At 41.2% G+C, this 27271-nt stretch overlaps 1 protein-coding gene across 1 annotated transcript in view; it reads left to right on the top strand.

Annotated features, from left to right (window-relative positions):
• Positions 1 to 1364: 1364 nt before the first annotated feature.
• The window catches only part of LOC124594094 (sialin-like), a 53281-nt gene continuing 27374 nt past the window's right edge, over positions 1365 to 27271 (top strand). The window contains exon 1 of the mRNA XM_047132445.1: positions 1365 to 1397. Within this exon, the coding sequence (XP_046988401.1) occupies positions 1391 to 1397 (7 nt within the window). The 5' untranslated portion in view covers positions 1365 to 1390. The remainder of the gene's footprint in view (positions 1398 to 27271) is intronic.

Raw genomic sequence — 27271 nt, 5'->3', positions numbered from 1 at the left:
TGCTGACACTCTCATCTACCAGTTGTGCCTCATCCACCCTACAGCCCGGATGTCGCACCTTCCGACTTCCATCTGTATGACCCAATGAAGGATGCACTCCACGAGAAGCACGACATGGATGATAGGAAGATTATTGATGCAGCCAGACGTTGGCTCCGATGTCTACTAGTAGTGTGGCACCATGCGGGCATACAGGCCCTCCTAGTAAAGTGGCGTAAGGGCGTCGGATTGAAGTGAGATTGTGTTGAAAAATAGGGGTTTTTGGCCAAAAGAGCGGGGAATAATATGGTGTACTGGAATCCAGAAAAAAAAATCAACCTGCTTTCAGAAAATAAATGTTACATTACTTATTGAATGCTCCTCGTAGTAATGAAAGACACGGAAAGAAACAATACAGGATTGAGGTAATTACAGCCATTCCAGTAACAGAAGATGCTACCTCACTGGCATACATCACGGGTGAGAAATCCACGTAAGAACGCGATTTGTATTATATGGGCAGGGTGCAGCATTTATATGAGCGAGTGGGGTGGCGCAATGGGTAGCACACTGAACCCGCATTCAGGAGGACGGTAATTCAAGTCTCCGTCCAGCCTTTCAGTTTTAGGTCTTCCGTGATATCGCTAAATCGCTCCATGCAAATTCCGCCGTGGTTCCTATGAAAGGACACAGCCGATTCCCTTCCACATCCTGGAAAACAATTCGGCCGCGCGGGATTAGCCGAGCGGTCTAGGGGCGCTTCAGTCATGGACTGTGCGGCTGGTCCCGGAGGTGGACCCTCGGGCATGGGTGTGTGTGTTTTTCCTTAGGATAATTTAGGTTAAGTAGTGTGTAAGCTTAGGGACTGATGACCTTAGCAGTTAAGTCCCGTAAGATTTCACACACATTTGAACATTTTTTGAAAACAATTCGTGCTTGTGCTCCGCACCTAATGCCATAATTGTCTTCATTCTTTTTTCTCTCTCTTTTGGAATTTGCTTGGGGATCACAGTCTACTGTCAGTACGCAAAAGACCTTCAAATTAATGAATGATGAAACGCTATTACTAGGTTACATCATGTATTAAAATGTGTCCTCTCTAAGTTGTGTCACTGAAAAAAGGTCGGGGACACCATTAAAAGAGCAGGCAAAAAATCTGGATTCTACCGTTCATAGAATCCAAGTGGTTAAAGGAACCTCTTACATTTCTATGCGATCCATTTGTGATAGCTACGTGGCGTTACTGTTTCTCTACAAAAATCCGCTATAGTCTAAGCTATTGTCGCCTTGTTGAGCGCATTAGCGGCTTAGAGCCACCTTGACAACACAGCCTTATTAAGCGATAAGATAGCCGACGGGTTGTCAGGCAGTCTTAAGACGGGAAAGTGGCGTGCGGTGCGCTGTGGCAGCTATGAAGCGTGAGTACAACCTAACAAAATAGGTTACGAGTTAAGTAGAAGCGCATGCTGTAAATAGTGATCATGATGGATGCTGTCAGCTATTAGAATTACAGAATATTCAGTACACTATTATCCTTTCATTATTTTCCAATAACAACCTTCAATAATTTAATACAGTGCTGTGAATGACTGCTGGAGCGATAATAACGTCTTCGGATAGATAACAGCCAGATGTGTTATATTTCTCGTCAAAACTTTTCAGCGATACACATCATCAATGCTCTTTTTGCCCATCTACTTACCTTCCTCAACAGGGTACTTAAAAAATCGAAAACCATTAGTTGTGGAGAATCTTGAAACTGGCGAAGTTTGCAGGTGAAATGATGGGTGATCTGTCCGTCGGATGTAGACATTAAGACTGGATGCTCTAGGTGCTATACGAGAGGAGTAGTTTACTTGTGGCATCGAGTTTCCTCCTCTTCTTCTTCCCTTTCTTTGTGTACTTATCCAAAATAACAAATACATAACACTACAGATCAAAAACACTCATTACCGTTATCCATACTATAGAGATATCCCCTTTGGGGTTTTAACGGACAGCGGGGGAAGTAACGGAAGTGCAGGACAGAATTGTCGGATTTGCAGCGCGTACTGTATGAATTCGAAGTCAAAACAGTCCAACACTCAGGGAATGAGCGTAGAGAAGTGATGCAGAAATCCTGCAATGGGTCTTGTACATGACTCTGTTGCGTGCTGGTAGAGTGTGACATTGGGTTTGCCTTATTATGGATGACGGGAAGGGAGATGATAGAACATGGGTGCACATAGCCTAAACAGCACTTCGAATGGTTCAAATGGCTCTGAGCACTACGGGACTTTACATCTGAGGTCATCAGTCCCCTAGAACTTAAAACTACTTAAACTTAACTAACCTAAGGACATCACACACATCCATGCCCGAGGCAGGATTCGAACCCGTGACCGTAGCGGTCGCGCGGTTCCAGCCTGAAGCGCCTAGAACCGCTCGGCCACACCGGACGGCACTAAACAGCACTAAGAGGACCGTTGAGCTTAGCGTACATATCCGACGGGCGGATCACATCAATAACGTCAAACCACCCTACTTTATGAGACATTACGGAGATGTTTGGAGTTTAATCCAGAACATTGGCGGTAAGACTGGTGATCAGAAACTTCACATAAACACCTCTCCGTCCCTCACCGGCTCTACGCTGGCAGTGACAATTTTCCTCCACATGGATTCGAAGAAGCTTACGTCCGCGTCGAGTGCCATGACGCAGGCGTATGCTAGCGACGTCGGCTACGGAGGCGGATGCGAATTATATGGGACTTACAATAAGGAGGACCTAATTCTTCTACAGGATTTTTCGGGAGTAGAAAGATGTGCGTCAGTCGACGATGATATGGACCATTCTGAAGTAAAACTTCATACAAACACATGCACTGTCCTCAATGGGATTCGACACTTAATACAACTGTTTCAAATTGGCGTTCGCTAGGTTGGCACCTGAATGTACACACAACTGGCGCAACCGCACACTGCCACCACAAAAGCGTGGACTGATACGTTTTATCGCTCTGGATTGTACGAGTTAGAATAGTTGGAACAACGTAACAGCGTAGCTTCGTAAACTTTCCCGGCGTAGTAACTGATGACATTAATGTTGGGTCTTCAGCCGGAAGACAACCTCATTTGACACAATATTTCGGCGGTCCAGCTGGTCGACATCTTCAGGTGAGTAAGCCGTCGTAGTAACTCGCCGGAACTGAAATCAAACGCACCGCCGCGGCTCCGTTATACATGACCTGTAGGCCCACGGCGCGTGCGTGAAGTTAACAGCCTTCTAGAGCAAGGCACAACCGCGCATCGGCGGTGAAAACTCGTGCAAACAATAAATCGAAATCAAACACTATTGACAGTTTTTGATGACCGAAACAGAGACCGTTGTTTTTTTAATGTCAAACAAAACAGGGTTCCAACTCTTACTTAAAGGATACTCCTTATCTTTGTTTATAATACTGTGTCAGGTAGTCGGATTTCAATAGCCTCTTTCAGTACATAGTCCCAATAATGCGACTCAGGGCCAACCGCTTGTCTCATCGTACAACACTTTATGTCCTTCAGTAAGACAATGTTCGCCAACTGTAGATTTTTCTGGCGTGGCGATTTTGCTCCAGGTATCGATCCTAGACCGCACAAATCGTTTGTGTAATATAGGCTTTCTGCAATGCCAGAGAATTTTTTAGACATTGGGCTTCCTCAAACCCAAATCATCCTTCACTGAGCCCAGCAGAGCTCTAGTTTTAGCTGGCGAACGGAATACACTTTTGATAACAAATATCTTTAAAATTCTTCCTATTTTTGAAGGTACGCTTCCCGTGAAAGGTAGGACTGCCACCAAATTGCTTGTATCTTTTGTTGGTTACTGCAATGATTCAATCTGCAGAGCACGACGGATCTGATTTTCGGTATAACCATTCTGCTTGAACACAGCTTTTAGGTGATCCAGTTCTTGAACCAAACTATCTGGTTCTGAGATTGCATAAGCTCTTTTTGCCAATATACATAGGATCCCATTGCGTTGTCTCCGTCACATACAAGCGCTTGTATGTGATGCTCGAGACACTTAACGTTTATAATGTCATCTCTTTTGAGCGCCTATGTGCTACTTACGATAATTTTGTAAGGCCTGCGTGTTATAGGTAACTATTAATATCACCATTGTTTGCCTTGACGTTGTAACCTGTATGTGTCCTAAGATCCGATGATGGCGGCTTTAGTTTCGCCAAAACGGGTAATCATGCAATAAAAAGAATTCCTGCGATCTTGGCTACCAGTTTATTGTTTTATTACATTTGTTTTCGAGACTATTTGCCGTTCCAGTTAAAAGCACTCCTGTGCATGTGCTGACTGACCTGCTAAGTAAATTTCCGTTTTAAAGACAAATCATTATCCGTGAAATTGTGCTTTCCTCAAGCCGAGTTTCCACGTCTCCAAAATGAGGTTGCAAAAGTGCTACAATATTTCTGTCAACATATGTCTGCTACAGACAATTTTTCGATTATGAAACTAAATAATTCATGATTAAGTGAGTGCGCAAATGAGTGAAATTGTCTGCATCTGACCATATGTTGACTATTTGTATCATATAAAAATTATGTTATTGCTTCAGAGTATCAAAAATAATCAAATAACAATGAAAATTTGTTTTGTTTGTGATATATACTGTTAATGAATCTGAAATATAAAACCAAGTCGCATGCAGTGCAACTGCACTGCCATTTAAATGTGGCGTGTTCACTGTTTCCCCATTTTCCCCCTCCTGGCACTCCGAGGGCGTGCGGTGGCAGTAAGGGATATGTGCATTGAGGTCAAGCACTATGGCACTCGTGCCAGGACTTGGATAGCGAGCCGAATTCTTGGCCGCCCTGATCTGATAGGATATCTGTGCGATTACACAAAGATCAAGTGAAACAATTTGTTCTCCTTCTAGCAGCAGTTCACCATAGGTAGCTGCAACAGCCAACGCTACCAAGACATTGGGAGAAATGCAAGTCGTTACCATTTTTTCAAGAAGGGTCATGCAATAGATGCAATCACAGAACTATGCCGATGACGTCAGTATGTTGTCGAATTATGGAAAATATTTAATGCTCCTGCATTACGAAGTTTTTTGGGGACCAAAAACCACCAATATGTAAATCAATGAGGAGCTTGCAAACGCAAGTTAACACAGTGTTCCTTGACTTCCGCAGGACAGTCAATACAGTTCTGCTCTTTCAGCTAGGAAAAAATATGTTACCAACTAGCGGACTAGATTTTTGGCTAGGTTCAGGACTTCCAGGCAGACAGAGCTCAACACATGCTTCTTAATGGGACGAAATCGACAGGAGCCAGAGTAATCATTCTGCCACCGAAACAAGCCACAAATGGGGAAATCCACTGGCATAAGAGACTTTGAGAGAGGGAAGATTGTTATGGTCCTGTGCTTGGCATCCAGAAAACTACGAAACTGGTCTGCTGTTCGAGTGATATTGTCATGAGCTACAAGAAAAGTTGCTGAACAACAGTGAAACCATGAGTAGGTGACAAGATGTTGGACGTCCACACTTCGTCACAGAACATATTATGGAGCACGTTAATCTAGCGTTCCATGGGACCTGTGGTGGTAATCGGCGGCCCCATGACAGCCCTGGACAGTATGAACATCATTAGGGACCACCTGCATCCCTTCACGTCTGATACCTTCCCAGACGGCGGTGGCACCATCCGGCCGGATAACCGTCCATGTCACAAGGCGAGAATTAGGAAAGGCCACTTCCATCAGCAAGAGCATTGCTCGCTCATGAGTTTACCAACAGACAGTAGTTTGAGAAGCACGGTAGTGAACTCGTGTTGATGTGTTGCCACCAAATTCTCCTGAAATTAACCTGATGAGACACATCTGGAACACTTTCAGGCTCCAGCTTCTCGCCCACAAATCAGAGGCCCGTAATTCACTGAAATTACGTGACATGTGCAAAGTCATCTGTGCCACATACTTCTCGAAGCCTACCAAGTATTTTTCGAATCCATGCCTCTGCTGTATTGCGTACCAAACGTGCTTATTAAGCAAGAGTGTGTTAAGGAACAAAGTTAAGAACAATTAGAATTTTGAGACACTATTATATTTCTGAATTAAGCATACTGGAAACAATGAACGACGATACTACAGCCTGTTCACAAGTAGTGAACTACATCTACATCTACTCTGTAAGTCACCTTTCTGTCTGTTGCAGAGATCACCTACGATAACAGTATCATTTTCCCCTCACCCATGTTATATTTGCGAACGAGCTTTCATTTCTCATCTTCTCGTTGTTGTCTTCTTTCGAGTCGTGTGTGGGAGGGAGTAATACATCACCCGACATTTAGTCACATACACTCTTGGAATTTTAATGGTAAACCTGTCTAATGTACAACGCCTCTCTTGTAGCGACTGCCTTAAGGATTTGTTGGGTATATCCTTAAGGCTCTCGTGGTTTTTGAACGTATCCGTCACGAAACACGCCGCTCTTCATTGGAACTTCTCCATTGCTTATGTTAATATAAACTGGTAACGGTTCCAGACTGACGAGCAGAAGTCAAGAATAGACCTAACGACTGTTTCAAAGCCAGTTCTTTTAAATCTTCTTGAATTCTTAATCCCTCGTTTTTCTTTCCTTTTCTTCCAGTATTCCTTCATTGTTTCACTGTTTTTTTTCTGCTCTGTCTTCTGGCCATTTAGTGCCACTTTTCTTTTCCCTCCTATCTTGGAATCCTTCCAGTTTTAAATATTTTTCCATAAAAATCTCTCTGTCCACTACTTCTTCTCCTCTTATGCTATTGTTTTCCAAGTCTCTCCTAACATAAGAAATCCAGGATGCTGTTAATTTCTCTTCTCTAAAATATTTGAAGCTTTTCTTGGAGTGTCTATTGTCATCCATTCTGCATATACGCCCAAAAATAGTAACCTCCTCTTCTGTATTGTTTGTGGTGTAATGGTGCGCCCCAAAATCGCCAATAAGGATTTTAATGGAAGGACTGGACCCCAGGGTTTTGGATCGTCATTCACCATTTGTTGCACACGAAATGATTTATTCATAAAAAGTTTCAGAATTACTTTAACAACAACCCCTTTGTGGGCAAGAGATCAATAAGCAACACTTCATATGACATGAAACAATTAACAACAACTTTTACAATTAACGAAGGATCGAACGAATAATGAATTCCCAAAATTTATTTACAGTAGTTAACAAGCCTCAAAGAGCGGCAACCATACTATTATCTTCTAATAACTTTCGGGTGTGCCACCGGATCCCGTCGACATTCTGTGACATTTCGGCCCAAAGACGCCCGGCCATTTTCAGATGAGTAGAAAACAGAAAACTACCAGTTGCATTCACGGTATTTGTACCGAATCTCGTGCATGCGAAATGTGTTGGTGTCTTTCGGCAGCTACGTCAGGTGGTGTTATGCGCGGGACAGCCGGCTTATGTGTGCTGTCCTCGGTGGTGGAACTGAGAAATGATGTGATCATTGAGTATCGAACAACCTCGTCGATTCAGCTGTGACTGGACAGTTAAAATTATCCAGTCACAGCGGAATTGGGGGAGAGTCACAGTGAAATCGACGGGGTCTTTCGATACTTAATGATGAGATCATCTCTCGGTTCTACTACCGAGGGCAGCACACACAGCTCGGCTGTCCCGCGCATACGCCGAAAAGACGCCAGGATTCCAGCACATTTCACATGCGCAAGATTCGGCAAAAATACCGTGAATACAACTGGGCTCTTCAGTAGTTGTCTTTTCACCTGAAGATGGCCAGACGTCTCTGGGCCGAAACAGCGTGACAATGTCGACGGCATCTGGCTGTACACCCGAAAATTAGTAGAAGAAGAAATACGCAAGGAAAACTTCTGAAGTTACGTACTCATAATAAATTACCCGCAGAAAGATCAAGATTACTTAAATAAAGGGCGAGACCTCTCTCCAGGAAAATTAGGGGATCACAACTACTGTTTATTAAAATAATTTTAACAATACGTGATAATCGCTATTAGCGGGGAAAAGAGACCATCATATTCTTAGTGAATACCGCAGGTGAATTCTTTATGCTCACCAACATTTTCAGGAAAGAGTTTACATATGATCATTTTTTCTTTTATAAATGTAAAAATACAAAAGCAGTAAAAAATTACCAGTATCAATATACAACACGAAGAGAAAGTCATATGCAGAATTAAAACCCTGTTAATGACTGCTTGGAGGGCACAAGCTATTACAGCAAACACTCCAGAATTGTGTAAAACACTTTGGGGAGCAGTACGAGACGAATACAACTTATATGGTATACGAATTCCGCGCACGAAGTCGGCTCCGACAACACCATCGCTCACAACGGTAGACAAAGGTAATGCCTCGCTAAGCACAACCGCTCGTCGGCCGCCGGAGGGACAAACTGTGTACCGATAGTCTACGGGCGTGCGAAATAATTATCACAAGCCCCAAACAGGCTCGAACACTAACGCCCGCGCACAGCAGTAAAAGGCCCACAACCAGTTGAGTTTAGCGTAAATTTAGAACACGCATCAGTAAATATTAAATTACGAATTCCACAACTGCGTGCACACCAAATCAAAGTAACAGAACTAAGCTCAAAACACCGCAAGGAACCCCTGTGCGGCGACACAATTTCAACCGAGTGAACAAAATATAAATTAAGAACACATGTGGAGCGGCAGCCAAATCAAGTGTATAAAAAATATATATCTTAAAATGTTCAGTTAAAACCATATCTAAATTGTCATAAAACTAGTTCATCAAATATCCAGTTATAAATCTTTCTTGCAGTCATTCCTTATCCGGTGGAGAGGCAACACTTAAAACTCTGCAGAAAATATCTGACGGAATAACAAGGCTGTCGAATACGACCTCTGCTATGCAATACACAGTACTGCCTGGAACAGACCAAACGCCAGGTCCGATAGAGGACAAAATAACAAATACCTTCAATTTTCACAGGTTTTCAAGGGAACAGTGCCAGTGAAACTATCATATTCTGTTACGAAAAACTTGAAATACCGATCCGCGCAATAAATTATGAATTCAGATATCAGGAGCAAACAGCAAATTGCACTTAAAACAACTTCAGGGTAAACATACCTGCGGATATAGACGCCAGAAAACATGCTCAAATAAAACAACGTAAGCATAGTAAAATCACCTTAAAGGCTTAAAACATTTCCAGGGCCCACGTTTGACAGCAAAATTTCTCCAACTGGTAAATAAATGAACCAGGTTCAGACAGCAACAACCGTCACCGACCCCCAAGCGCCTGGGCTCCTCGGCTTGTCCACAACACGCCGCAAGAACTGCTGACGCTGGCCTGATCCACGACCACTTTGCGAGGCACTCGCTAAGCTCGTTCCGTCCTCACCTCTCTCCAGTGACCCTTTTTGTTCCCACCATAGCGCCACCTCGCACTCGAGTCGCAACCTACGATCAAAGATCAAAACAGTGGACAAGGGTCCATTCCCAGAGAGCCACCACGTCCCATCTGGTACGTTCTTTATGTTCTGATAAATTTCATCGTTACTTCTTAATATTCAAGATGCTGCATTTTTCTGAAGATCTGACATTTTCCGTATAATTCTTCTCTCTAATGCTGATAATAATTTATCAAGCTTAAAATTAATGGTAGACATTCACTAGAATACAAGCACTCTGGTTTTATTACTGTGGTCTAATGCTTTAAGTCTCTTTGGTAAGCAATTTTTGTTGTAGGTGTTCTTTGTTACACCATACGCTTTTTCCATCTTGTGTATGCACTGCTGCATCTCTCCTGCTTTCAGCAAACGTGACAAAATGATCCCCAAGTGCTAGGCAGATTATTGCAAAACCTTTGTTTCTTCTCCCTAGCACGAGTGGCGATACTTCGGATAGTTTCAGTTTTTCATTCTAAATTCTGACAGTTTTCTCCATGAAAAGCCACTTCTTTCATAGACAAGTTACATTTCCTTAAGACTCTTCTAATTAATATCGCCCTGGAATCTGCTTTTCCGAGATCAGCAGTGTAATCGAATGAAAAAGGACCTCTTTTTCCCGTTTATGCGCAATACGTTAATTTGCTCTAAGGGTGAACTCCCAGCGCGTGTGCTTATCGCCGATCCTCCGCAAGTATCCCTGTATTTCACTACAGTCTTATATTCTATATCTATATCTAAATCTAGATAGACATATTCCGCAAGCCACTGCACAGTGCATCTTACACGACAGGCAAAGTATCAAAGTTTTGACAACGCTGTGCTGTTGACTATTTGCAGCAACATGGAGACTGTACCATAGGAGAAATCATTTTCTATGTTGGTATTTCAGCCAGGTCAATTCATTGTTCAAGTGCAAGTGCATTCCGTCGTCGATTCATCAATAAGCCGCCTCTGCACAAGCAGATTTATGACCGGCATTCAAAATTTTTGGAAGTTGGTTGCATATACAAGGAACGAGCACTGGTCGGCCAAGCACGTCTGATGTAAGTGTCGAGTGTATCTGAGACGCGTTCTGGCCGAGCAGTTCTAGGCGCGCTGCTGCTACGGTCGCAGGTTCGAATCCTACCCTAGGCATGGATGTGTGTGATGTCCTTAGGTTAGCTAGGTTTAAGTAGTTCTAACAAGGGAACCTCCCCATCGCACCCCCCTCAGATTTAGTTATAAGTTGGCACAGAGGATAGGCCTTGATAAACTGAACACAGATTAACTGAGAAAACAGGAAGAAGTTGTGTGGAACTGTGAAAAAATAAGCAAAATATACAAAATGAGTAGTCCATGGGCCACATAGGCAACATCATGCAGAAATGTAAGCTCAGGGGCGCCGTGGTCACGTGGTAGCGTGAGCAGCTGCTGAACGAGAGGTCCTTGGTTCAAATCTGCCCTGGAGTGAAAATTTTACTTTATTTATTTTTGCATAGTTATTATCTGTCCGTTCGTTCATTGACGTCTCTGTTCACTGTAATAAGTTTAGTGTCTGTGTTTTGCGACCGCATCGCAAAACCGTGCGACTAGTAGACGAAAGGACGTGCCTCTCCAATGGGAACCGAAAACATTTGATCGCAAGGTCATAGGTCAACCTATTCCTCCACAGGAAAACACATCTGATATATTCTATACGATACTGGTGACGGCATGTGCACCACATGACAGGAATATGTTGTCGACCCACCTAATTTGTACACTTGGCGATTCTTCTACCTTTCCCGATTTAGGTTTTCTTGTGGATGTGATAATCACTCCCAAAAAAGTGATGAAAACATAAGAGTTTGTCACATAAACTGAAAATAAAAAATAAAAATTTCCACTCAACGGAAGATTTGAACCAAGGACCTTTCGTTCCGCAGCTGTCCACGTTACCACGAGACCATGGCTCTCCTCCGATCCTGCTATCCTTGATGTTCTATATGCTACCATGAACTACTCAGTTTGTATATTTTGCTTATTTTTTCACAGTTCCACATAACTTCTTCCTGTTTTCGCAATTGATGTGTGTTCAGTTTTTCAAGGCCTATCCACTGTGCCAACTTATAACTAAATCTGAGGGGGGGTGCGATGGGGTGGTTCCCTTGTAAGTCTAGGGACTGATGACCTCAGATGTGAAGTCCCATAGTGCTTAGAGCCATTTGATTTTTGAGAACTTCAGCTTCCTGAAACAACAGTGTGACGAGTCCTGAAACGACGCCTAAATATGAAGCCTTACAAGTTGCAGCTACTGCAGGAGTAACGTCCCGGCAAAGATAAAAGGAGGAATGAATTTTGCATTTCATTTCTTTAGGATTTTTTTCCAATGACTTATCTTTTCTGACGAATGGACGTTTCATCTGTCGGTTGAAGTAAACCGCCATAAAGTAAGAATTTGGGGGTTATAAAATTCTGGTGTCGTAGTCGAACTTAACACAGACTCACAGAAACTTAATGTTTTTTGTGCCGTTTCTATTCATAAAGTTTATGGACCTTTCTTTTTTGCGGAGGAAACTGTGACACGAATGTCATACCTGGACATGCCGCAAAATTGATTATGTTCTCAACTTCACGAAGATTCCAGTGGTTTCCTTTTTATGCGTGGCGTCTCCCCGCCTCACTTTCACCTTGAGGTGCGGCGTTATCTTAACACAACCATTGCACAAAGTTGGATTGGAAGAGGTGGACCACAAGATTATGTTCATTGCTTTTGGCCTCCCAGGTCACCAGACCTCACATCATGCGATTTTTTTCTGTGAGGGTACATAAAAGATGCAGTTTTGTCCCGCCTATCGCAGCTACTCTTCAAGAGCTAAAACATCGATTTGTTGAAATTGTCGATTCAATAAAGATGGATACGTTGATTCGCGTGTAGAATGAAATGGACTTCCGTTTCAGCTTTTCTCGAACAACTCATGGTGCTCATCTTGAGAGCATGGTATAGTGCCTGTGCGAACATAAAACCTTGAATCTCCCTCTATCCGGTTCTGTACTGCAGTGTCTGTGTTATTCTGAATTACGATGCGAAGTTCCTTAGGACATGTGCGCATGCATGCGTGATATTTATCCGTCGGCACCGGGCAAACGACTTTCAAGTAAAATGTCTCACATGTACGGGAATATGCATAATGGATGTACGAGTACAAGTTGTAGACGCATGGTTGACGACATTTGTGGCTGGCTGTGACTCGTGCAGGTATAGCCAAATGGTAAGACGACCGCTCGCGATAAAATGGAAATTCGGGTTCGAGTCCCGGTCCGGCACAAATTTCCATTGTCGTCATTCTGTTCTGCAGCTGATGGTTGTCCATATTCGCAATTGCGAGTACATATGATGTACTTCCTCTGTCCAGTGACATGCGCAACGTGTTTTTATGTCACAGATTGTCTGTAATGATCAACTGAAATGTGTTTCAAATTGGCTCTGAGCACTATGGGACTTAACTGCTGAGGTCATCAGTCCCCTAGAACTTAGAACTACTTAAACATAACTAACCTAAGGACATCACACACATCCATGCTCGAGGCAGGATTCGAACCTGCGACCTTAGCGGTCGCGCGGTTCCAGACTGTTGCGCCTAGAACCGCTCGGCCACCCCACCGGCCTTCCTGTTTCAATCACCCTGTACTGTGGTACCAGCATAACAGCGGCACATTCTTCTTAAAGAAAGTGCTTCCATATCTACCACATAGGGTTTCGCGACATTAACGTCGTTTTACTTTCAACGATACCCTCTTAAGTTCCCTGAGAATTTCCATTACGTTTTCATATGGGCTGCTCTGACCTCATGACCTCAGGATCTTAGTCATCCGCCTCTGAATTAGACTGCCAAATAACATTGTAAATGTAATAAAAGTTCATCCGATTACACGTATTTTTCCCATTACATCAATTATAATATAAATAGTAAAGGAAATGACTGTGTTAAAAATAAAAAAAAAACTGACGAACGGGATTCGTTCCAGCGATTACGTGGCTTGAACGCTACCCACTCGGCTGCCGCCGCTTCCTGGTAAAAACGGCCACGCACAGGTATATATTTGACGACATAAATTATCTTGCGATTTTCTCAGTAACGATTGAGAAGTACGCGCTACTGCTTACACATTTTGTTGTCCAAATGGAGTACTAAGAGTATACGAAGTTTGAAGTAAATCTGCGTTCCAAACGTCGTGGCCTCCCCTTGTTAGCTGTTGTTGGCTTCGTTGTAGATGTCCACAATTCCTGAGCGTGCAGTCCAGTAATTGTCGTAATCTTACTGATCCTCTTGATCGTAGCCGCCCGTTCGTGGATGCTACAGGAATGCACGATGTTTGTAAAATCCTCTCAATTAGCGTGTCTACGTGCGGCGACGCAGGTAAAATATGCTTCATTCAATTAACACGTGATACACCATCCAGTCACATTAATGTGACCACCTGTCAAAAGCCTGAATACCCACCTTCTGCAGCGCGGACCGCTGCAAGATGTGCAGGAAGAGAGGAGGTGAGGTTCTGGAAGGGACGTGGAGTCACACTGACTCCAGTACCATGGCCAACTACGCTGTTTGTCGGTTGAGGATTCACGGAGCGAACAATCCAATCGAGGTGGTCCCACAGATTCCCGATTGGGTTTAGATCTGGGAAGTTTGGTGGTCGAGGGGGTATGGTAAACTTATTCTGGAGCTCTTTGACGACGCACGTGCACTGTGAGCTGTGTGACACATTGCACCGTCCCACTTGCAGATGGCACGTGGCAGGCGGAAACAAATCTCATGTTCGGGTGGATATGTTCCCCAGAGATAGATGCGTATTTGTATTGGCTCATTGTGCCTTCAAGAATCATGACATCACCCAGGGAATGACACGAAAACATTCCCCAGACCATAGCGCTCCCTGCCCCGGCCTATACTCGTTGAAATGCTGTGTGTATTTGCTCTTGCAATAACAACTGAGGTTTTTGGCTGACAAGTAAACTGTCTCTTGCCTGCTAATGTCACATATTGGAGAAAAAGCTAAGTGATGCACAGAAAATCACAGTTAGGATAACGACACATTCCCTCAGTCACTAACCAAACACAAAGTTATACCTAATCTGAGAACAGTGCGCACTAATTGTTTTATCCCTGGCACTTGCAAAAATATTACAAAGTATGAAAATGTACAATCTTTTTACATGACACAGAAGTATATCCACAAAAAAGATTTACATAAAAATATATAAGAAATTACATAAAACATGACATATACACGAATGCAATTTGTAGATAATCACGAAAATTCAAACAGTCGGAATGAGCTGTTCATAATAAAGTAAAGGATATTACGTACTGAACAAGGAAAGAAATCACATAACATACAAATAAGAAACCTAAAAATTAAGAAGCAGAGCAGTGTAACAAGAACAAATTCATGTGTGTTTTCAAGAAGTCGAAAACATATTAGAAATTGGCATCTTTACATTTAAGCCATGAAAACCAAAAAAATATAACTATCACTAGAGACATATATTCTTTGTACCAAAATTATCATTACTTTAAAATTTCAGATGTCTGCTTTGGATTTATGCTCGTGTGATTAGGGAAGTGAAAAGGGAGCTGTCATAGTCATATGTCAACAAGTCATGTTCACCCAAAATTGTTAAACATCCCCACGCATGCATCAAATACGCATTTCATCATCCCTACTTCAAAAACTCCTCAAATAATTTCCATTCTTCAACTAATTCTCGAGAACTAACATCCACAATTTCTTACTCATCACTTGCATTTTTCTAAAGTTTTATCTTTCAATCACATAACTCCACAGTACTCTAATTATACCTCAAATATTGCTCAAACTACATATCTAAACTTCAGGATACCCACATTATTAAAACCATAAACTCAAACCCTTCTTTCTCAACTGCGCACTTCTCAATTAATCACCTCATGTAAAACCATAATCTTTTATAAAACCTTCCATCTCACAACATTACTTCAGATCATTTCTTTAACTCTTATTTTCTCAACCATGATTAACCATCATCTTAATATATACCTCTAGTAACGTATTGCTAACTCATGAGTTTCTACCTTATATCTATTACTTAAAGTATGGGGATCACGCTAAATTCAGAGTAGCACGTCACATCATTCACACAAAAAAGAAAAAATGCAAAGCATTTAACTACAAGCAAAAGAAGCGCCAAGCAAACTACAGGGTGCTTATGATTAAAATTTCCTTATTTAACATGTTATAACACAGAAACTAATTACTGTACAAGTACCAAACTTGGTAGTATTAATGTCCAGAGTATGGGGTGCATGATTTCCATGTGTCACAGCACCACTCTCCAGTTCCACCCATGACCACGCCGTGATCAATCATCGTGATTCATAGCCTCACAAGTCCGGCCAGTTGCAGTGCACTTGTTAAAGTGTCAACATGAGCTTGGACAAAAAGAGCAGGATATTATTGGTCAAACTCTATTATCAAAACAACAGAAATGCTGCAGCTGCACCTCGAGAATAGCGCCGGTTGAAAGGATTACAGAATGGTCCTCTTTCTCCATCGGTTATACTGTGCAAGATGAAGAAGTTCGAATAAAGTGGAGAACTGGGCGTCACTCTGGGAAGAGGCCGACAGCGGGTCGCACCACAGGTGGTTGATGAATTCGATGTTGCTATGGCAGACAACGCTGCGCGCAATACTCAATCGTCAGGCAGTGTGCGTGCTATGTCACGACAGTTGAACATCCCATGGTCGACTGTATGGAAGGCGCTTCAAACCATTCTCAAATGGTATCTGTACAAAAGCCATACTGTACAGCAGCTTGCACCACAGGATGCACAACGACTCTCCACTTTCTCTTAAGGATCAAAGTTGATGAGGGCTGTCCCTGGACCATCCTATTGGCAGATGAAGCTCATTTTTCTCTGACAGGAGAGGTGAACACACAAAATGGCCAAGTGTGGGGATCTTCACTTCCAGTTATTGTGCTTGAATCTCCACTGTATGGTGGACGTGTCACTGTATGGTGTGGCTTCACGGCTACGTTCATCATTGGCCCATTCTTTTTTGAACTGGTTGGCGATCAAAGACCAAAGACGTGCAGTGTGACTGGCCAGCGTTACTGCGATATGCTTCACCAGCATGTGATACCCACCCTATAGGATGATACCCACCCTATAGGAGAGAGACGCACTGAACTCTACAGTTTTCATGCAAGATGGGACGCCACCCCACATCGCTCGTCAAGTAAATCTGCTTCTCCGAAACACAGTTGGAAACAATCGAGTCATCAGTCGATAGTTTCTAAATGCTTGGCCTGCACAGTCACCTGATGTCACTTCCTGTGATTTCTGGTTGAGGGGTTACCTGAAGGACAGGGTTTACCAGGTGAACATTCACGCATGTTCTGATCTGAAGCGCACCATATCAAGAGAGATGGCCAGCACACCTACAGACATGATACGTTCTACTGTGCAGAAACCAATCCTGCGCTTCCAGACTCTTGTGGACACTTATGGGCGCCATACTGAGCCCCTTTCGTAGCACTTATGGTACCGGTATGTACTAGTATGAATGTAATGGTATGAAGTACCGTAGCAGTCGCACATTAAAAGCTTTTCAGTTGAATTGATTCTGCATTACTTCTCTTCCCCAAGCCCTTGTCATTAATGATACCAAGTTTGGTAGTAATACATTAATTAGTTTCCGTGCCACCACGTTTTAAATAGGGAAAGTTTAATTACAACCACTTGCTATACAACATGACATCTTAAAGAAAGTTCATCACTAATGCAATTACACACAAATAAGGATCGAAAACACAAAATCATAGAAAAGTAAGTTGTTATAACACATACAGCAGTATATCACATCCAAGCAAAAATTGGTTTAACCAGTGCAGAATGTATTGCATACCAACATGAATCAATCTGCCTGTAAGGTGAAGAAAGATGACATTGAAACCTAAAAAAACATAACTATAGGGTTATCTACACTAGCTTAGCTGTGGAGATGGGTGTACTGTGGTACTGCTTATACTAAATATGTGTTATATAGTAAGTTAAAAATGTTTGCTGAAAAGGACTGTTAGTAGTTACAAGAATTTTTCTCTTTTTTTTTCTTTGTGACAATTTCCATTCTCAAGGTTTTCGAGTAAGTGTCTCCCAATGATCTTTCAGAATGTAAACATTATTCAGTAAAGTTCCTCATCATGAACTTCCAAGTCGTCTGGTGAACAGAAAAGGTTAAAGTTTTTTAAGTTTACAAAAGTATCTAAGGAATATCTGCTGCTGTCATGCACACAGGATATTTATAAGAAATGTGGTACTGCTGGTCAGTAAAAACAACTAAGTGCCAAACCATATTCCATCTAACATTTCACTAACTCATACATCAAGTCTTTCAGGTGTTCAAGCAAAAATTTTCATGCAGAGTGAGTAAATCAAGCGGTTCAAATGGCTCTGAGCACTATGGGACTTAACTTCTGAGGTCATCAGTCCCCTAGAACTTAGAACTACTTAAACCTAACTAACCTAAGGACATCACACACATCCATACCAGAGACAGGATTCGAACCTGCGACCGTAGCGGTTGCGCGGTTCCAGACTGTAGCGCCTAGAACCGCTCGGCCACTCCGGCCAGCAGTGAATAAATCATTTCATATTGTTCAAGTATAGCTAGCAGTTCATATGACATCAACACTTACTCATTCCCTAGCTTGCAACCTACTAAATGTACCACACTTCCTTCCACATGTGTCAACAGAAAACAGAATCCCCAACCAATACGTATTCACATTACCTCAAATACCACCAACATACATCATCAGGCTACATATCATAAACTTCATCACAGTGTCATCAAAACATAGAACCAAAGGCTTTAATGCACAAGTAACCTCATATCTCATGAAACTTCATTACTGTTCCGATACAGTGCTTATTCTCTGCTTAGTTTTCATAAATTGGCAGATAAGAAAAGCTGCATTGTTAGCTGCTTACGAAGAAAATCACTTACAGTACCACTTCCACTCTTCTCAAAACTAAGAAACTTGAACAATGTTTACTGTTGTTACCTTACATATTTTATAGAATTGTATGCAACACTTTCAATATACTTGTTTACCACATACCAACTTAGTAGAAAACAAAATTTCATTGCATGCCTAATGAGGTACATAACATTCTCGACGTATCACTGTCTACAGCATTATGTATCACCAACATAATATTTACTCAACAAATCGCTTTATGTGAGATACATGGCGCATTCGTTTGGATTTTCGTGTGCGTAGTGTTTCAACTTCGATTGCATTCTTGTGCACAATTCTTTTAATTCTGTAGGGTCTATTGTAGAGAAGGAAGAATTTCTGGCTGAGAGTCTTACCTTTACAAGATATCGGAAGAGATCTGATCAACACTTTTTGTCCTACATGGGATTTTATGAATTGTGGCTTCATAATATGAGATTTCCTGTGTTTTTCAGCTGTATTTGCAATACTTGTTAAGGATAGTTGTATGATATCTTTGACCCATAATTTTCTGTAATGAATTCTTTAATTTTGTCTGGTGGCTATTGGTTCTTTAAGGGGATACGGAATCACCTATCCCCGCAATGTTAATATATGCCTACTATAGGGAACATTTTCTCACAAACTACTGGAGACAGAGAGGTAAAAATTTTACTGTATGTGCATTCATATGTTACAACAATACTGAAACAACAGTTTATTGTCAAAGTATTTTCTTACAGAGATATTGTACATTTATTTTTAAGTAAATTTTTTCCATCGCTTTTTACTAGACTATCACCCCTAAGTCTTTTGTAAATCAAGTAATTAAAAAATCGTTGTTTCAGTATGTAATAGGGACCTATGTCACTACGTCATAAAAATTTCAGACTTCTAGGTTGACCAGTACTTGAGATAATGTTCCTAGATGAAGTAAAAAGTAAACTTACGGGAAACGGAGAAAGAAGATTAAAACATTCCTGATCCGTAGCTAATACCCCCTTCACAGTCTTCATAATCATCTTCAAGTCTTCTTTTGGCACCCCTCTGCACCTGTCTTGCTTTTTTCACTAATGTCTTGATTATATTATCAGCATGCCTTAGTCTGTGCTGATCTAAAAAGAACATAGCACGTACCGTACGGGAACCAACACACATACCCAACTTTTGAAGGACCTGGCATTTAGTTATATTTCCAAGATTGAAGGTTGCCACAGCATCATACACACCAAAATGTAGTGTATTAATTCCGACAAACACTGTTTTTGGGAGACGATGCCATATCACACTATTCAAGCACTCGTTGGGGTTCTGCGTTTTTCCGTGAAGACATTTCATCAGAAGACTTCTGTCAGCCAGATCTCTGAAAATGGGCTTTATTTCTGCCATGATGGCTGATGGTAGACTGTGGTGGTGAATGTATTTCTCTCCTGTTGTTAGTCCCCTATTGTGTTTACACCAGCTGTTTTCACCTTTGGGGCACAAACCATGTTGTGGATGCTCATCCGTGGATGCGGTGTGGAAATATAAAGCCCATATAGCTCTCCTCATTTCTTCAAGATTGCCTGTATTTTGCCTGATTGCAAGGCCATAGCAGTTCTGAATGTGGTCTATTATGGAATCAGTCAATCTTCCTCTGCCATCCAAGGTTTTCCCATCATCTAGTTTTTTCCCTTTCATAACTGATTTTAACCTTCTCAGCCTGGCACCCATTCTCTTCTGCACATGTCCTATACATTCAAGTTTGCTTATATTTACACTGTTCCCATATGGTTTGCTTTCCAAAACTTCTTTGAATGCTTTAGAGTCACCATCTCCCAGATATTTGACATAGCGAACATTATACCACTGTGAAGAGCGATGAAAAATTTTCTTCACCCCAGCAACCTCCATGCCACCACTACTACCATAATAATTAGCAATACAGTCATCACTGTGTTCATTTTTCAGCCTGCCTGTGCACCTACAGTATTTAGACATTATTGCAACATCAATAACCTTGCCAGTATCAACACTAGTTGCTGTTACAACACCATTGTTGGAGGTGTGGCCCCTTTTCTGCCACGTGCCATCAAACGCCACTGTGAGGTCACGACTGCCGTCATTTTCTTCCACTGCTTCTTCCACAGCAACCTGCATTGACTTCTGTGCTACATCTTCAACTGCAGATCCTAGTACATAATTGTAAGCTTCAAACTTTGAAGGTGCACTTGGAAGATTTAGAACACCACATAGCATATCACCAGTTGCTTTGCCCTTACCAATTGCTCGCAATCCATAAACTAACCTAATATTTACACTATAAAGTTCAGTTTTCTTGTATCCATTATTTACAGTTACTGAAACCGAACTTGGAAACTTACAGCTGTATTTACAAACACTGCATATTAAATTAAACTGGGCAGCCAGGCCAACATGGGATTCTACTTTCAGAGAAACGTTTCCATGACATTTTTTGCAGCACAAACTGTTTTCAAGAGCTTCACACAATATATTCGTATCAATGAGTTCAAAAACTTCATTCCCTCTATCAAGTAAATTATATTTCTCTTCCAAATCTCTTAGTTTTTTATGAGAAGCACTGTTTTCATTTGGTGTAAGTTCGTTCGGCAAATCAGTAATAAGTGGATTCACATTTTCCAACAGTGATGATGATGAACTGCTTTGCTTTGCTAATGAATCATTATTTCTTTTCTTTTGCCAGTTCACATGCTTTTCAAATACTTTTGCTTTAGCTCTAGGCATTTTCACTGCGAAAAATGAAGCACTAAATACGAAATAACTCAACAACAACTACTTTCTTATATCACACTGTTTACAAAACAGTCCCGCCACAAAGTCAAAGAGTAACTTGAGGAAACCAGAGAGAAACATTTTCGGGAAACTAGTGTATAAATAGTCGCTGGAAACCGGGATATTTGAATTCATGTCACTTTAAAGGTACTGCCAAAAAGTTCATGGTCAGCCACGAGAGACGTGTATAACTAAAGCGCAATACCCGATCTCACAAATATATAAAAATAAAATAGTTATAATTGTAGTAGAGCTATGTATGATACGTCATTTTAAAGAGGAAACATGGCAGAATATAATACGCCAATAAAAAAAATTCGATTTTTTAACCCAAAATCCGATTCCGTATCCCCTTAACACTAAGATTGATGGCAAAGAAGTTGAGTCTGCACAACTTGTTAATCTCTTTCATTATAAGTTCTGATGCGTCTGAATGCGGAGAATGTAATTAAATAAATATTGGCCCCATCTTTTATAACATCAATTTACATAGCCAGACACTGTGTTGTAACTGAGGACTGTTATCTGACATGTTCTTGTCAACATGTCTTACATGGTGTAAAAGTTCTTAATGAAAGCTTTGGGCACTGTTTTAGCTGTAGCCTTACGAAAACGGGTGATACAAATTCAGACGTCAACTCCACTGCGACGAAAATGTAAGAAAAAACGTTTCTGGATCTGACTAGCGGTCCCAGTAAATCTAAGCCTGGTAATTGTTTTAGCTTGGATGGTATGATTGGAAACAGTGGGGAACTGTGTGAGATGTTAGAAGGTTTGGCTTTCTGACAGAGTTTACACTTTGCAGGCGCTATTCATAGTCTTTTCTCAATGTTTTTAAAATAGCATGTGGTCTTTCATAATCCGAAATGTGTGTATCTTAAGTGCGAGTACCATATCAACTTTTTGAGAAATTCCTCTGAAATACACATCACCCAGAGTGGACCATTTACAGTGCTACATTTAACGAGTATACTGTTTCTGACCAAATAAACTGTCTGATAGCTGCATTTCTCGTGGCTTCCCATTTTTCTTTAACATCATTCCAAATGGAATCTTTATTTTGTTCCTCTGCTATATCGAGTAATGAATTTGAGATAAAATTTTCGAAAGCTACTTTTTGTAGAGAATGCAAGCTAAAATTAGAGTCCTGCAAAATATCTGTGTTGTTATCAGCTAAACCAATTGGGGTACAAGATAAAACATGAACAATGATGTTGTCTTTTCCTGGAATGTAAAAGATAGCGAGATTATTCTCTTACAAGGACAATGATTCCATTCTCAATGTGCTCTTGGAAAAGATGAGCTCTGAGTCCTATTTTGGAAGAATCTGTAGATAAGCAGAAATCTTTTGAGAGGTCAAGATGACCTAAGATAGGTGTAGTGAGCAGTGCCTCTTTCAGTGTACTGAACTCTAATTGTGCTTGATCATTTCAGTGTCCAAAGGTGTTTTTGCCTATCAAACAACATGATGTTGGTGTAATCAAAATTTTCAATTTAAAAATCTATGGTAAAAATTTACTACCCCTAAAAATCGTCTGACATTTCTTTTAGTTGTAGGTAGTGGGATTGCTCTGATTGCTTCTAGTTTTTCAGGGTCACGTGCAATATCATCTGGTGAAATGATATGGCCTAAAAATTTTACACTTGTCTTAATGAAATGTGATTTTTCTAAGTTTACTGTCAAACCAGAATCCAAAAAAATGTCCAACAAGTTTTCTAAGATTTTCTAATCTGTTGACCAACTTGGTTCTGCTATCAAAATATCATCGATGTATGTGGTGATGTCCCTTTAGATGGTCTAGAAGAATAATGTTTAGTCCATGAATAAATGCTGCTGATGAAATATTTAAACCAAAAGACAATTTACAGAACTGGTAAAATGTTGCAAAGCATACAAAGGCTGTGTATTTCCTGCAGTCAGGATGTAACTCTAATTGCCAAAAACTGGAGTATAAATCTGCAGAAGACAATACTTTTATGCCATAGAAATGTTGTAACAATTCATCAAGTGTATGGGGTCTGTCTGTTTCCAGAAGAATGATACAACTGACCTGACATGAGTCCAGGACCAATCTAATTTAACCAACTCTTTTTTTTAACAATGTGCAATCAACAGATGGCTCAATAACACAGTTTTCTAACATCGACTGTATCTCAGACTACGCCTTTTCTCGGTAATGAACCGGTATCACATAAGGTCTGACACAGAATTTCTTGTGCTCTCTATCTTGAAACTGGTATTGAAATCCCCTGATGGAGCCGCATCTATGTGTAGTCGCTACTACATATTCTCGTAAAATTTCGCTAAGTTCTTTACTGATTTGTTCATCACAATTCTCTGTTTACTCGATCTTCCGCTTGATTAGTGTACATAAATTGATTACCCGATCGTAACTGTCGTTGTTTATACAACGATAAGCTGTATTACTGTCAACAGAATCGGATGAGCATCATTATACAGGAAACATAGGCGGATGATCTCTTCTTCTTGTGAACTTAACCAATCTTCAAATTTTAAAACGACATGTTGACCCAAAATTGTTAGATTAATTTCTGCATCATTAAAGTTCATTGTCGCTTTTTATTGATTAAAGAAACTGACACCTAAAGTTATTTGAGTAGAAACCTAAGGCACAATGAGAAAGTTCATACAAAATTATATCCCTGATAAGTAGATTCCAGAAAGGTCTCCTGTTCAACATCAGCAGTTTTTCTCGAAATGGCACCTTCAATGTAATTTCCTCTAGAGGTAGTGTTGGGAAAAGTGTTGTTTTTGTGCATTTATAATATGAGGTGCATTCAAGTTCTAAGGTCTCCGATTTTTTTTCTAATTAACTACTCACCCGAAATCGATGAAACTGGCGTTACTTCTCGACGTAATCGCCCTCCGGCGAAGGCTTCTTTAGGAGTCTGTTTTGACCACTGGCAAATCGCTGAGGCAATAGCAGCACGGCTGGTGAATGTGCGGCCACGGAGAGTGTCTGTCATTGTTGGAAAAATCCAAAAGTCACTAGGAGCCAGGTCAGGTGAGTAGGGAGCATGAGGAATCACTTCAAAGTTGTTATCACGAAGAAACTGTTGCGTAACGTTAGCTCGATGAGCAGGTGCGTTGTCTTGGTAAAACAGCACATGCGCAGCCCTTCCCGGACGTTTTTGTTGCAGTGCAGAAAGGAATTTGTTCTTCAAAACATTTTCGTAGGATGCACCTGTTACCGTAGTGCCCTTTGGATCGCAATGGGTAAGGATTACGCCCTCGCTGTCCCAGAACATGGACACCATCATTTTTTCAGCACTGGAGGTTACCCAAAATTTTTTTGGTGGCGGTGGATCTGTGTGCTTCCATTGAGCTGACTGGTGCTTTGTTTCTGGATTGAAAAATGGCATCCACATCTCATCCATTGTCACAACCGACGAAAAGAAAGTCCCATTCATGCTGTCGTTGCGCGTCAACATTGCTTGGCAACATGCCACACGGGCAGCCATGTGGTCGTCCGTCAGCATTCGTGGCACCCACCTGGATGACACTTTTCGCATTTTCAGGTCGTCATGCAGCATTGTGTGCACAGAACCCACAGAAATGCCAACTCTGGAGGCGATCTGTTCAACAGTCATTTGGCGATCCCCCAAAACAATTCTCTCCACTTTCTCGATCATGTCGTCAGACCGGCTTGTGTGAGCCCGAGGTTGTTTCGGTTTGTTGTCACACGATGTTCTGCCTTCATTGAACTGTTGCACCTACGAATGCACTTTCGACACATCCATAACTCTATCACCACATATCTCCTTCAACTGTCGATGTATTTCAATTGGTTTCACACCACGCAAATTCAGAAAACGAATGATTGCACGCTGTTCAAGTATGGAAATCGTCGCCATTTTAAGTATTTAACACAGTTCTCATTCTCGCCGCTGGCGGTAAAATTCCATCTGCCGTATGGTGCTGCCATCTCTGGGACGTATTGACAATGAACGCGGCCTCATTTTAAAACCTTGCGCATGTTTCTATCTCTTTCCAGTCTGGAGAAAAAAAATCGGAGGCCTTAGAACTTGAATGCATCTCGTATGCTGACCCTCTGATAACTGATATTGCGTTACCTGTCATTGCGGTAAAATTATTATTAGCAATGCAAATGTTAGTTACAGGCTGTGCAGTTTGTTTTGCCCAGCTTCGTTTTCCTGGAGCAGCATGCGCTAATATCGTCGAACAGTTATGGCAGCAGAGTCTTCTGTTTACTGTCTTCTGCCTTCTGTTGCCAGGACCTGAAGTCATTGTTTATTCTCTTTACCCTGTCGCTGACTGTCATTGGGTGTCGGTGATCTAACTTCGACTATCTCTACCTGCCGTTGTGGTGACGATCTCTCAGATTTCTACTATATAGACTTGGTTTGCTGACTGTTCTTCTGATATTTCTTGTTGCCTGTACTTTAATGGTTATGCCAAGTGTTGTTTTGACCCACCTGATTACACTGTTGATTGAATGAATGTCTGTCATTATTATTGTGGTTGTTACTATATTTATGACTGTTCCCAAAACTATGTTTACTTCTGGAATAATAATTCGAATCGTGGCTTCCGAAATTGCGCCTGTTTTTGTAGTTGTTTTGGTGCCAGACCTGCGTGTCTTAAGGCTGATGTCTGTGATTTTTTTTACCATGAAATTAATTATATGATCCACCGTTGTTCCTGTTTTCAAGTAGTGACTATGAGCAATCGTAATTATCAACCTTGTGATCAGCTGATTTTCCTGTTAGAGCACGAGCACTGTCTAGTTACAACTCTTGCAAATGGTTCAAATATTTTTCTAATTTGTCCTTACACCTGCTTGCCAAGACTATTTGACGTAAATGGGTAGGTATTTTCGTGAGGCAAATTCTAATGAACTCAGCTGGGCCGAGCAGATGGCACAGGTGTTGGTTTCGCCGTACCAAGTCCTCCAAATAGTGTACTGAACTTGAGAATTCTGATTGTTCAAAGTTGTTCAACACGATTATACTGTGTCTGATTCTACCCTGCTTTGATGTAGACCAGTATAAAGTTAAAAATCTCTTATAAGCATTCTGACTGATGATTCATTTTCTAGGTATCCACACATAAATTCTAGCTTGTGTTCAAGGGCCAATCTGTTGGTAATGCATAGATAAATTGATCAAGCCGCGCCCCAGGATGAACTCTTGTACAGTGAGGATGTGTTTATAATCGAATGTATCTTTGCGCCTTGGCGCATCGTTTTCACGGTTGCGCAAAGTCAACTCAATTCTCTGTCAAGTCTTGACATGTGAAACTGTTCACATTGGCAATCTCCCAAACGCCGTAAGTTACTATTGTTGTCTAGGTTTTCATAGCATGGACCTGTGTCTCCGAATAAACTCTTGTCTACGGTATTGTTCAGTTTTTCTTCAGTACGCGAAGGTTATGATTGTATTGTTGCAATGTCATTCTTTTGTTGTTTATTGATTTTTATCTGATTTTCCTTGAAATGTTTCAAACATTGGTATTCGACTGTGCTCGCGAAGTGCACAGGCACTGTGTCATCGGTTAGCAGACATATTTGTCAATTTTGGGCGTAGTTAATCTATTTGTTCGGAGATGTTACTTATTTGTTCTTTCTATACTTCTGATCGTAAGTGAAGGTTTTTAATTTTTTAGTAGTTTATTTGACATTTTCTTGTAATAATGCGGTGTGCTCTTAGACCTCGGTAACTATTTCGTTGGGATCTCAGTAATTTTAGCGATATTTCTCCGTGGTCAGTTATTTGTGTGTTTTTAGTTTGTTCAATGTCGGTTTCTAAAACTTGTTATTGGTAAGTAATACTGTCAAACATTGGTTGAAAATCTTTCCTTATTTATTCCCTGAGTTCGCCTGACAAGCTTTGCATCTTTTCTCGTGTCTGTTTACACTGGTCATTGTCCTTGTCACTGTTTGATCTGTTCTCTTGTTCATTCTTGTCGCAGACAACTTGCGACTGTTTCAGCTGCGCCAGAAGCATTTGAAACATCAATGTCACGTTTTGAACTGAATTCGTATTGTCCGACATCGTGACATAGTCCGATCTACGAAACTAAC

Source organism: Schistocerca americana, chromosome 2 (assembly GCF_021461395.2).
Source record: "Schistocerca americana isolate TAMUIC-IGC-003095 chromosome 2, iqSchAmer2.1, whole genome shotgun sequence".
In the NCBI taxonomy this organism is placed as follows: domain Eukaryota; kingdom Metazoa; phylum Arthropoda; class Insecta; order Orthoptera; family Acrididae; genus Schistocerca; species Schistocerca americana.
The sequence above is the reverse complement of the archived record's forward strand: the minus strand, read 5'-3'. Positions and strand labels throughout refer to the sequence as shown.